A 13,332-nucleotide genomic window follows, 5' to 3' on the forward strand; every position below is an offset into this window, starting at 1 on the left:
AAAATGGAACTATTTAATAGCCCTCTTTTTTTCTCTTTCTCTTGTTTCGTTTGTTTAAAAAGTATTTTGGAATGTAGCTACTAACTCCATACGCAGTTTCTAACAAAATTCAATGATTTTAATATCGGTCATTTAATTTAGAAGTCAAACAAGAAAAATCAACGTTATATTTTCACATTTTCACAAAATATGACGTTGATTTTTGTTGTTTGACTTCTAAATTAAGACCTTTTTTGGCGTGTTATTGCATCTTAATTAGCTGTCATTTAGTTAAAGAGCTTCTATTCAATCCCCACATGATTATAAACAAGAAATACTTTTAAAAATATTAAATGTATTATGTATCAAAGCCATTTTAAACGCAATGATCAAAATATATTTCACATTGAATATGGGTAAACGTATAAAATACTTTAAGATGAATAAAAATATAATAATGTTTTTGCTTCTTTAACAGTTTTGAGATGCTCCATGTCCGAAGCAAAAATTTTAACAAATGAATATAATCTTTTTGATGCGAGCAAAGAATTTTTTAAAATAATTTGAAGTTTTTGCTTCAAATTAATCTGTATGAACAAAACCAAATATAGCTGCGATTTTGAATAGGAATAAAGTACATTTTTATTGTCCTAAAACATATATAATTATCACATTGAGAATTTAAATTATGGGAAAAGATAATTAGATATCAAATGAAAATATTGAAGTCTATTGGTTAAGGATTTCAAAAAGCATTGAGGATTTTTTAAACTAACTATTCTTGTTTTCTAAATAAAATAAAGCGTTTTTAAAAGTTTTTACTTCCTTGTACGAAGTGAAGGAAGTATTGTAATCGCGAAAATTTCGGTTCTTTCAACGAAAATATCCATTTTGACCTGATTGACATTTGTACGTACAGACAGAATAAAGGACTTTTCCCCCCCAAACTGATTGAAAACTGGATTTAAAATGGATTCAGAAGAGATTTTTTTTTTCATGACGTCTGTACGTACGTACGTTCTTATCTCGCATAACTCAAAAACGAATAGCTTCAGAACATTGCAATTTTGTATGTGGGACTCCTATAACATTCAGTTGTGCACCTCCCTTTTTGGCTGCAATCTGCCGCAACAAAAGTATACATATATATATAGTATACATACCCACTCTATTACCCGGCTCTTTTTATTCTTTTATGTTAGTAAATTGTGCATGTTTTGCTTTGAAACTAATTAACTTTGTTGTTTTTATGCCTTTAGTTAATCTGCACTCAATAGTTGTAGAATTATCAACAATTTAAAAGTTGTTTCAGTGCCACTAAGCCTAAGGAAACCGCCATTTGTATACATTTGAAAACTCTTAGCAGCATAGTAAATTAAGTAATTTCCTGCGCCTTCAGTGTCTTTTTTCTGAGTGAAAACAAAAGCAAACTTTCAGTTTTGTGCACCCAAGAAATCTGCCTTTTTGCCCGCTGGCGAAATCGCTTGTTTTTGCGTAAAAACTAATTTTAATTCTTAAAAACAATTTTTCAACTGTTCTAACTGTATTTGGCGTTTTATGTTTTTCTCTATTTTACAATTTTTAATGAAGATGTTTTGAGTTTTTATGCACTTTGCTGCGAACTGAATTAACTGAATGGGAAATACGTATATTTATAATGAAATTCGAGGAAATAAGTTGAAATTAAAAGCACCAGAAATGTGTATAATTTAATAGTCTTTACATGGAAGTAATGTGGTGCCCACATCGGATTTCTTTTATAGATAATATGATAATTTCTTTTATAATAATTTATTAGGAGGGTAGCCACTGCTTAGAAGGTAGGATGAATTATCGCAAATACCCATGGGACAGATACTTAAGAAACTTATCAGTGCAAATAACTCTAGCTTCTTTCTAGAATCATTAAACCTTCACAATATGACCCTTTTCCTTACAATAGAGTCTTGTGTTTTATTTAATTTGCTCAGCCATGCGGAAAATGAATATATGTTTACGATGGAAATACATTATCACATGCACGGAGCTTACGTATTAAACATTTTAAAACTGGGTGAGTGATGAAATATTTAAGTGGTGTAAATGCTCAAAAAGGCATTAAGACTTTCATTTAAAATGCAAAAGCACCTATATATGTATATACGTAGATACACAATCATAAATGAGCACAATTAATTTTGAATTATTTTATTTCAAAGTAAATTAATATATCTTCACATAGATTTACAATACACTTAAAACTGCCGAAACTTTTCAAATCCTTCAAATTTAAATAAGAAAGCATATTTTTCACAAAAATTCTTATTTATCAGCAGCAAGTAAAACAAGCTATGCATAAGCATTAACACAGAAGCCGTTTGTTTTTATAAACAAATTTATCTCGTCATCAATTAATGAAAATTATTTTCAAATACAAACATGATACTTTTAATTCTTTTGACGTTTCCTTTAATGAAGACGAAATGAATTCACAAATAAAATCTAAATCTGAAGCAAAGAAGTACAAAACACATAGTAAACATATAAAGGAAATTAGCGTATGCGAAGGAACATTTTACCTCATAATAGACGAAAGCAATACATGACTACACACATAACGTAATGCACATAATTTCAGAACAATAATTTTTAAACACAAAATCAAGTTAAATATCTTAAAAGCAAATTCATTCATTTAAAACAAAATTTGTGCATTTTTAATTCAAAAATAGCACTCTGTGGAAATAATAATAACGCCTAAAAGCTTTTTAATGAAGTTGTTTAAGTATGCATAAAAAGTCCGCTGAAATAAAGATGCACATAATTGTTTAAAAAGTGGTAAAAAGAATATGTTCACCGGATTTAAAATGCTAATATTCTAAAGAGCATGTATAAACTTAAGATGGCTCCTTAAAAGACTAAATCAAATAACTGGGGGAAATCATCGTGTTTCTTCAATATCAGGAACACTTAATTCATTTAACTGTCAACAAACCTATTATAAAGTACGCTTTCTATTGAAAAACGATGTAAATCACAGAAACAGAACTATTTCTAATGCTTGAGCAGCATGTAATTACAAGCAGAAGCAATTACTAAGCAGCATGTTCATTACAAGCAGAAGTTGCAGCTACATGCAAAAGTTCAATGGCAAAGGAAGATATCTGTTGAAATCTAATGCTAGATTGAACAGAATGTGAAAACACAAAACAGCACAAATATATTTGTTATAAAACTTCAAAATGGATTTTCAATAATTATATTATTGAACCATTTAAAGGAAAATTTTATTAAGTAAAGCTGATATTTCATGTATTTAACACAGTTAAGGCACAATATCCTCTGTTTAGCACAGTTTTATTAAAGAATAATTAGAATAACTATGAAATCTTTATTTAACAAGTTAGAAAGTTTGCTTAGCTCAGATAGAACACAGGTAGAATACAAATCAAAGGTTAACAATCTTTACAAAAATTTAAATGGAAGTGTTGAAATATAGAACTTACAAGAGATTCATTATAAATTTTAAACAGCATCAGGCTTACCTATTAAGCAATATTATCAGAAGTATATTGCACAAAAGAAAATAACATGAAAAGGAATGAAGCACAAATACAACGTTAGCACAAAAACTTTTTAAGACTTTTTGCATTTGTCTCGCCAATATATACATCGTTTGGCGCTAGTTTTTTTTCTTTTGACATTACCGAGTTTCATTATATAAAAGTGATACTAATTTATTCTAACAAAAGCAATGCGGCATTTAGAACTAGATCCTTTTATAAATTTTAATTATATTTACATAATTAAAGTTATATTTGTAGATTTATTTATTATGTGATTACAAATGCGAGCGTTATTTATGATACGAATATTATGCAAATTTTGAAAATATTCAAATTAAAGGCTGTAAGCACAGTTCTTTAAACTGATTCAAAAGAAATGTATAAAACTTGGTAGAAATTTAAGAGTTCTAGAATTATGAAAATTTAAAGCCTGTGAAGTTTATTAAAAATTTTAATTTCCATAATTGTTGTATGGAAGAGAAAATTTTGCAGAATAAAACTTTCATTGTTGTAAAAACTTGGTAGAATTCATGGAAAGCAAAATTTTAGTTTAATTGACTGGTACCGAAATAATTTATTTCCAAGCATCTTAAAACAATTTATTGATAGAACTGCGGCTAAGATCAAAGTTTAATCCTATAATGTGAAAACATATTTTTACAGCTTCAAATATCTTTAGTTTTGCCTATATGTTCATACTCACAGGAATTATATTTTCGCAAAAATGGGACTTACATTTTGGAAGTTCGTAAGAATTATTTATGCGAAAGAAAATGAATTTGTTTCTCTATAACATAGATATTTTGCCGTCAAATATTTTCATAAAAATGGGAATGAAGTGCTACGTTAACTAAACAGACGCTCAAAAAAAAAAAAAAAAAGTCATATTCTAATATGAATTCCTGTAAAAATAATAACAACTATCTAAAATCAGTAATCGAAAACGTTTATATTTATTCTTTCCCATCAAATACAAAGGGAAAATTCGCTTTCAGCTTGCATTATTATAAAGGTATTATACTGTTTTTTTATTCTGCTTTCAATTTCATTACGCATTCAATCTTTTTTTTTTAAGTAACTTTTTATGTTTGCTTTATCAAAGCGCAAGTAATTTAGTCTAAAATATTTTGGGGGTAAAAAACACTCTGTGACACACAGCAAAGATTTAGTAAACAAAAATGACAAAACGTTTGTTAATAAATGGACGACAAAAACACAAATTAAATTCCAGCGGCGAAGCAAAAGAAATAGTTCCAAATTATAAATTCCGACGAGATTCAAAAGAAAGTAGAAAATGAACTGCAGAAATTATATTAGATTACCAGAAGCGGAAAAATTGCGAGACATTAAAGAAATAAACATCTAAAGCAGGAAAAAGGAAAACAAAAATAAAGATAAGAAAGCTGCTTCAAAAACATAGAGCTAAACATGCTGAGTAAAAATTTCGAAACTCTTATATTTCAAAGCATGAAAATTGAATTATGGCAGCGAGGAGGGAGGGAGAAGAATAAACAAAAAATAACCGAAGAGCAGAAAAATTATGTAAAGTAAATAACATGCAAATTGAAATACATGAAAAGACAAAGAAATTCTCAGAACTCATCTAAAAAAAGGCTTCAGAATCAAATTAAGTTTAAACATTAATGCAAGTATTTCCATAAAAAATATGCGAGGAATAAAACATAAAAATTATTTTCATAAGAATATATTCTTAATATATTTAAATTCGAGGAAATTTAAATTAAATTTTGTTATAAGAAAGTTCCTTTAAAAATGTGTAACGGAATGCAAATATTTATGCAGGCAAACATGGGCATATTATAGGTAAATGTTGAATCCATATATTAATTAATGTTTTCCGAATAGTAACAAGAAAAGTAAATATTCATTTCAGTATTTACGCCATAATCCTCAGTTACCACATGGAAAAAGAAATATTTGAATAACTAAATTTTGTATAAAGCTTATGTTCATAATAGTCAGTTCAAATATATATACATACTTATATAGCAGGAATATGATGCAAACATTGTCACATCATTAAATATTCATTTTTTACATGGAACGAAAGCAGAGAAATCAAAAATGAAAATTTAAGAACACGAAACATAAAAGCAATTTTATAAGAGCTCAGAGATGTAAAAATTAAAATATAGAACGTTATTTGTTTAGAAGCGCTGGGAAACATGCTAATATTGTATAGAAAAAGTGTAAAATAAACAAGCGAATCCAAAGACATTAAGAGAAAGAAAAAATGAAATATATGTTAGATACTTAATGAAGTTCATATTTTAAACGTTATAGGACTTCAGCGGACATTTTACTGCATTTATATTGGGTATTTGTTTTCTGACTGCATATACGGTGAATATGTATAAAATAATTTAATTACCTTTATTAATTTCTGATGTGATGATGAATATTTATGCAATATATTTGACGCTTTAATAATTTCGGATATAATAAATTACACATGTCTCTGAAATTTAAATAAAATTTCGGCAGATAGAAATCAATATAAATCAAATAATACGAATTTAAGAAATTAAATTTAAAAATTCCAAAATTGCATTTTCACATCGAACTGCTGTAAATATATGAAACAGATAATATAATCATAAGCGTTTTACATTAAATTTAAATGTATATGCGATATGGAATAGTAATTCCTTTCGTAAGTTAAAAGGATTTAATAAAAATTAACATATAATAAAATCACTTAATAAATCTTATTTTTCTCTAATCAAGAGATAAACAAATATATAAACAATAATCATTAAAAGAGCATTTCATAATCAACAAAGAAACATAAACGAAAACTTTCAAATTAAGAGGACATAAACGAACATAGAAGTAAGATTTGGCACCGTATCCTGCGTAATCTGGGCATGCAGAAATATACAGGCAGGCAAAGCAATTTTGCTGAAGTTTCATTTTCAAATAATATATTGCATATAAAATAGTAGCATTGAGCAATCGGATGAAAAGTAGGAGTTATACATGAATTCAAGATATCCAGTTAAACTGATACTCAAATACCTTTTGTATATCATGAATTCATCAAACCTTTTTCTTTTATTTGAAGGAGGTTCTTCTCAATAAATTTTGTTAATTGGATGTACGATGAAGTATATCCGAGAAACAGTTCTTGCGCCTATCGAATTCTTCAACCTTGGTAACGGTTAGGCTGGCCTCCACCGATATTATAGGATAACAGATTCAGTTGGCTGCCAACAGGTTGTCCAGGAGCGGTGTTATGGGCGAAAGGGTTGTAAGAACCAGATTGTTGCTGGTTATATTGCTGGGGTGGTGTGTATTGAGGGTAGGCTTGAGTTTGCTGAGGCTGAACGTAGTTGTTGTAAGGCTGGGGTTGATACTGAGCAGGAGGTTGGTACTGAGGTTGAGGCTGGTATCCAGGTTGAGGAGCGACTGGCTGGGGTGCTGGTGGAGCCTTAGGGATAGCATCACCTTCAGCCTTGAAACCATCTTTTCCAGCAGTGTATCGAATGACTTGCTGTTTGCCAGAAGCATCGATGTATCCGTAGGCACCAGATACTGAGCCATCAGGGTTTCTGGTCTCTTCTCGGAAACTACCGTCATTTCCGGTATTGTATCCAAATTTGTAATCACCTTGGAGTTGTGCGCCAATACTCACGTAGTGCACTGGAGCTGGGTTGGCATGCTGATTGTGCTGCGGCTGGGGTGCATATTGATTTTGGTTGTATGGGTATTGTGCAAAGCAAGAAGCCAGGAGGCAAGAAAATAATACCTAAGTAAAAATAAAGCACAACTTCAGATTATGATGTAAAAGTTCTTTAAAAAACAATCAAATACTGATTTAATAAATATCAAGAGACTACTAAAATCTATAATTATTGTCACATGCTATCGCCAAATAGAAGGATCGTTTCAGTTATGTTTTAAGTATGATATACGTTACCAAGTCTAAACGTTTTTCTTGTTTTTACCATTAATAAGCTTTTTACTCGCATAGCGCAAAAGAATTGTCACTTTAATAAACTCTCCAATTTTTAATGCATAGAATGTGAATGACGTGTGTAGGGGTTTACAAATAAATGACAGATATTAATATCTAATTTACGTAATAATTTTCAGTTTTGCTTAAATAACCAAGATCGTCAGAAATCTTGGCGAATTCCAACAGAATGAACAAAAGCCGTCATTTGAAGAAAAAGTGGAAACATGACCGGTTTCAGAGACACGAGTTCTTACCGCATTTGGAGCCGAAGCTCCAATCTCCGTGTCCCAGGTTGGATAATAACCCATTCCCTTTCGGTAGACAGGAGGATAAACACGTTTCTATTAGGCAAAGCTCAACGTCCGCCTTCGGAACGGATTTCTCCGATTGCTTGGGACCGACTGACCCATGTTCAACTGCTGTTCCCAATGAACCCTTCTTCATCTGCAGTCCTCAAGGTTCTCATAGAAATGTTTCCCAAAGTACTTCGAAGCTGAATGAGAATCTTCAATATTTGCTTTAACAGTTACCAACCGAGAAATTCCTGTTGAATTATTATTCCTTATGATTTATTATATATTAGAGCTAGAGGGAATTCATAGTATTAATAAAGAAAGAGGAATTTAGTGTGAAAGTTTATAAGGTATAAAATTATTCTTTGAAGGAAAATGCATCTTGTAAATGGACCTATCCGAAGAAGTCTGCTTGATATAAGCTAAATAATAAAATTAAATTTTAAAAGATTTAAATTCTTATTGTTATATCAGTCCATTATTGGTAGAAATTTCTGGAACCGTATTCATTCTTTTAATACTATACTAATGGCCATTTTTATCTAAATTAAATTTATCATTACACATGCAAGTGAAGTTGCTGAAATATTTACGTTACAATACGAAGTAACGTATTGCAGATAAAAGGATATACGAATAAAGTTCTCCTAATTATTAAAACTCATGCTTGAAATTGTAGTAGAGTGGAATTTAAACTCATAAGATTCGCTGCATGCATTTAAAAAAATGATCTGATAAAATGAAAATAGTTATAAATAAAAATTCCCGCCCAGTTAGTATAGTGGTTAGAGGAACTTAATTGCGATATGAAAGAGCCCAGGTTCTATTCCCGAAGAAAGAATTGAATGTAAAATTATCTGCCCGCAATTGTGGCCGCATATTAGGTGCCTCCACAATAAAATGGTCACCAATTCTGGAACTTAGGAGTGCCCAATGCCATTACAGGCAAGTGCCCGCCATTGAAAAAAAGTTTAAAAAACAAAAATAATATTTTTCTTTCGTTTTAAAATTTATAAGAAAAAAAGGCTTGTAATATAAATTCTTTTATTTGAAACTGATGACATGTTTAAGTCTAGAGATATGACGGAAAAACGGAAAACAAAGAGAAGACTAATAATAACAAGAAAAATCAGAAAAGAATAGGAAATTAACAAAAAACAGAAGCAGATCTTTTCCTGCAAAAAGAAACTAAAAAGAGTCATTTAAAAAATACTTTAAATATGAAAGAGATAAATGTATCCTCAAGCTTTAAAGACGCCATTTTTTTATTCTTGTTAAATTTTATTGTACTATGTACTCTGCTTGATCCAAAGCGCTTTATTCTTTACTTGTAATTCAATGATATCAATGAAGCTATCTTAGAATCGATAATCGATGAAGCTATCCTGAGAATCGATAAGCATAAAATGCAAATGATCTAGAGGCAAAATAAGTCCAAACAAGTTTAAACAAATAAATTATTTAGAAAAATTAATTTTTAATTTAATAAAAATAATATTCAAAGTTGAAATTAATGGCATGGGTTTTATATTTTTAAGGAAATATGTATATCATAACATTTAGCATCTCTATTATTTCCTCATTAATATATTTTCTAATTACTAGATTTTTTACCTCGATAAATCTGAAATTTTATATTGATAAAATACTAATTTTAAGAGTCAATGTATTAATAATCGCAAAATTAAAAAGCTTTGTAAGTTAACACTAAGACGAGTTTTTTTAAAAAGTAAGAATAAAAGAAAAAACATTTGCGAACAGAAGCTAAGTAATGGAAAGATCCCTGGAGGGCAAATTCCACCAAATTAATATTTACTTTTATCTTACTTAATCATTAACAACAGATAAGATAGGAAGAGATTCCAAAAATGACCTTTTGGCGCGAACAATTATTTTCAATTAAGCAGTCGCAATTACGAAACTGTTATTTATTGATGCTTCAAGTCTACATAATTACCGATCAAATGCAGACATTGCTGAGTCGAATAGTTATTTATTACGGCGATGTATTTAGAACTCTCAGTATTTCCATTTTTTTACTAGCAAACTGTGATTGGGATAATATTAATTGCCTTGGTCCTTTGCTTAATGTAATAGATTTTTTTATTCGTATTTTTTACATTCCATGTAAGCTGCAAAATGGTATTCATGATTTCATAGAGCGCCTGAAAAAAAAATTAAAACTTCCCTACAAAATCGAATTACGTATCTGATTTTTGTTGACATTATTAATTTGTCTGATCGTTAAAAGGTTATTTTTGTATCTGAATTAAGGTCTGGATGGCAACAGAACAAAAGTGTTTTGGTCAATAATTTGCGCAAGATATTACCAAGGATTAAAGGGGGCTATATAAATATTTTTAAAATTCTGACATATTTGGTTTAAGCTTCAGTTGCTTATACAATGCTGCATGATAAATAAATTGTGTCACATTCCTAATGGATTCATTTAAACCATGAGTTTGAATTCGGTAGTTAAAGAAGCATAATGTACATTTTATGATAGTTTCTCAATTTCAAAATACTTTAAGATACTTACATTTTAAAATAACGCTTGATAATTTGCTACCAGTCCAGAGGAAATGTATAAGGAATTATAATTAGTCCTTTAATGAATTTGGTAGACTATGTGTACTCAGTAAGAGAAATATAAAACTACTCTATCAGTTATTAGTTAATTAGAGCTTTTTATAGTTTTTTTTTAATTTTTAGTGTTAGATTAAGGCTGAATTTTGCTTTTTATTTTTAATACGTTACAATACTTTTTTTTCACGCCCTCCGATCAATTATTTCTAGATATTAATTAAGCAGTATATTTAGTTTAAAAATACCTAAATTTGTTCAAGCTAGACTAGTTGCACTCGAGATATGATAATTCATTCTTTTCCTTGCTCTCCAATGTTCTTAAGTCTAACAGTAAAATTTAACATTTTTCCAGTATCTCTAGTATGGTATAACTTCCATATGCTATAATTCCAAAATATATAGAAAGGGGGGCGATAAAAAGCTATAGTATGCTATATTTTATAAACGCTACGAATAATAATAGTTCTATGATAATTTGTTACAATCTCAAAACATATGCTCGTAAAATGCATAGTAAAGAATATTTAAAATTTTGCCGCCCAGCCAGGATAGTGGTTAGCGAAGCTGAATGCTATACCGAAGGGCCCGGGTTCGAATCCCGAAGAAAGCGTGGCTGTTTATAAATGTATATTGTCCGTGTTGCGTGGAAACACTCTAAATATGCGGCGAGCCGTAAGTCCTCTCGAAAAGGCTCATGGTACTGGAAGAGGGGTGGGAAATCTTCTGACCTGTCCCCCTCGGATGCTCTGCATCAAAACTGGAGGGGGATTAGTTAAGTTGTACTGTTACCTGTATGGTGCTCAAGCTTGTCAACGGCAGTCGTAATCTTGCACTCTCTGTCACAATGAACTTCGTGGGCTTGTACTGATGTTACTGTCAGACAACTGAGATAAGTCACACCAACAGCAACATATTTAGAAGAGATGAGCAAGCCATTTTTAATGGGCTGCGTTTTTAATACAACTTACGGTTAAAAAATTACATCACATGTATATATATTTTAGTTATCCAGCGCTGTTAGTTTACTATTACACAATGCAACTATTATTTTGTTCCATGTTTTTATTACTGCAAGTAATTAATATTTACCAACAATATCCTCATAGAAAAGACAGTACTTGTCTTAATTCTTCTAATCGATTAAAACAAATTTCTAAACGATTTAAATTATAATCAGATTAAAGAAATTTAACTCTTAGCATATAAGAAATTGTTGTAACAGTAAATTAAAAATTTATTACACTCAATTTTAACGAAAATAAAAGAGAAGAAATGGCCTTTCGAAAGCGGAAGCTAATATCTTATTCAGCATTTCAAAGAAGAAATAACGAGCAAAATTTAATTAGAAGAGCTGATACCAACACCACCTATTGAGGGACAACTAAAACAGCTAACGTCTTTCTTGATATGAGTAATTTAATAATTTATTTATTTATTGTATACTACAATTTCGAATAAGCAACCTTAAGTTGTCAACTGCACAAAGTAAACAACTTATTAAAATATTCTTAAAGAAACATTAGAATTTTATTTTAACGTTAAAAGAGATTAAACCAACGAAAAATGAATCAAAATACTTTCAGAAAAGCTGGTTGCTTAGTCTAAACTATTTTCAAAGCATTTCTGATTAGATAATTTATAATGTCTGTATATCCTAAAGAGTTTCCTAATTTTCTATACCCTAATTTTCTTCGCATCAGCTTCCGTTTGATACTTCGAGATATGTATGAGACATTAATGTGACGTTATCAAAGAATATCGTCACATATAGAAAGATCCTAATGTGGATGAATTCATAAAACTATCTCAAACAGGACAGCATCTTTGTCATTGTTACACTGAGCAAAGTTTTACTGAAAGTCTTAGCACTGAATGCCAAATGTGCCATTAAGTTTAGGTATATCCGTTGAGGAACTGTTTAAGACATAGCGGAAAGGTCTATTGAGTTTACGCTAAGATAGACAGTTAACTTACCAAGCTGATCATCCTGAAGCTATAAGCTTAGCAAAGCTTTAAGTCTGCTGTAAAGGAAGAGTTGAAGAGTGTGACATCGGATGGTCAACGCTGCCTTTTTATACCAAAGAATCATCCCAGCTCTACCGTAGATTCCGATTACCTGACGTCACAGATACGTCCGTATGTCTAACAACAGAATCAAATAATTATTTTTCTTTTGTTATTAACCTAAATATGTCCAAGGTTGCCCTTCTTCTGATTGGAGGAACCTCTGAAGGTAAAAGCTGAGATTTTGCGGGAAGTGGGGTGGGGTCGGACTGTGGCAAGTGTCGTGCCAATAGCCTACGTTGACGCCTGCTATGTTTATGCTTTGTCCTTCAAGTCTCTCCGGTCCTCCTACATTATTAATAATATACACAGGTCGATGTCTGCTTTTTCGTGGTGTTTATTTACTGATTTGTTTCCTTATTTTTATATTTATTTGATTCTCTTCATCGGAATTTTTCAACGAGTTTCGCAAAGGTACATTGCTATGAATTCAAACCAAATCTCATCGCATGTATATGACCTTCGATGCGAAAATAATTATCGAGTTTTCTCTTCGAATATGCTTTTTTGTGTAGTTATTTATTACATTTTGCCCTTCTTTTATTCTGATAAAACTTACAATTACTGGTTCTTTGTGAGGTGTGGTAAGCACTTTTTCTTTCCCCTAAGAGGATTTTAGTTTTTTCTTCCTGCGGCCTTTCTCGATGAGAGATGTTATGTGACGAAAGGTAGATAAAGAAAAGAATTTAGAGATTAGAAGTTCATAAATAAAAGAATAGATGACAACAGACTCTGACAGCTTAACTCGTTTCATACTTTATGTGGCATTGCGACAACATAAAAACATTTTCTTTACGGAAGAAATAAGTCGAGCCTAACATTCGTTGCGAAATTCTGTCCCGATTTAAAAATTTATTCTTCATTGTTCAAAATGTATGCTGTTTAT

The 13,332-nt window shown here is 30.4% G+C and overlaps 1 protein-coding gene across 1 annotated transcript; it reads right to left on the minus strand.

The window, feature by feature from the left end:
• Positions 1-2,150: 2,150 nt before the first annotated feature.
• Positions 2,151-12,513, minus strand: LOC118191133 (uncharacterized). The gene is made up of 2 exons (XM_035361927.2): positions 12,357-12,513; positions 2,151-7,293 (listed from the first exon to the last, which is right to left on the minus strand). Exons 1-2 carry the CDS (start codon positions 12,366-12,368, stop codon positions 6,691-6,693), a joined length of 615 nt encoding a protein of 204 aa, XP_035217818.1. The 5' UTR covers positions 12,369-12,513; the 3' UTR covers positions 2,151-6,690.
• Between the last annotated feature and the right edge of the window lie 819 nt (positions 12,514-13,332).

Source organism: Stegodyphus dumicola, chromosome 2, assembly GCF_044657685.1.
Source record: "Stegodyphus dumicola isolate Sdum_Otavi_A_Nest chromosome 2, ASM4465768v1".
NCBI lineage: Eukaryota > Metazoa > Arthropoda > Arachnida > Araneae > Eresidae > Stegodyphus > Stegodyphus dumicola.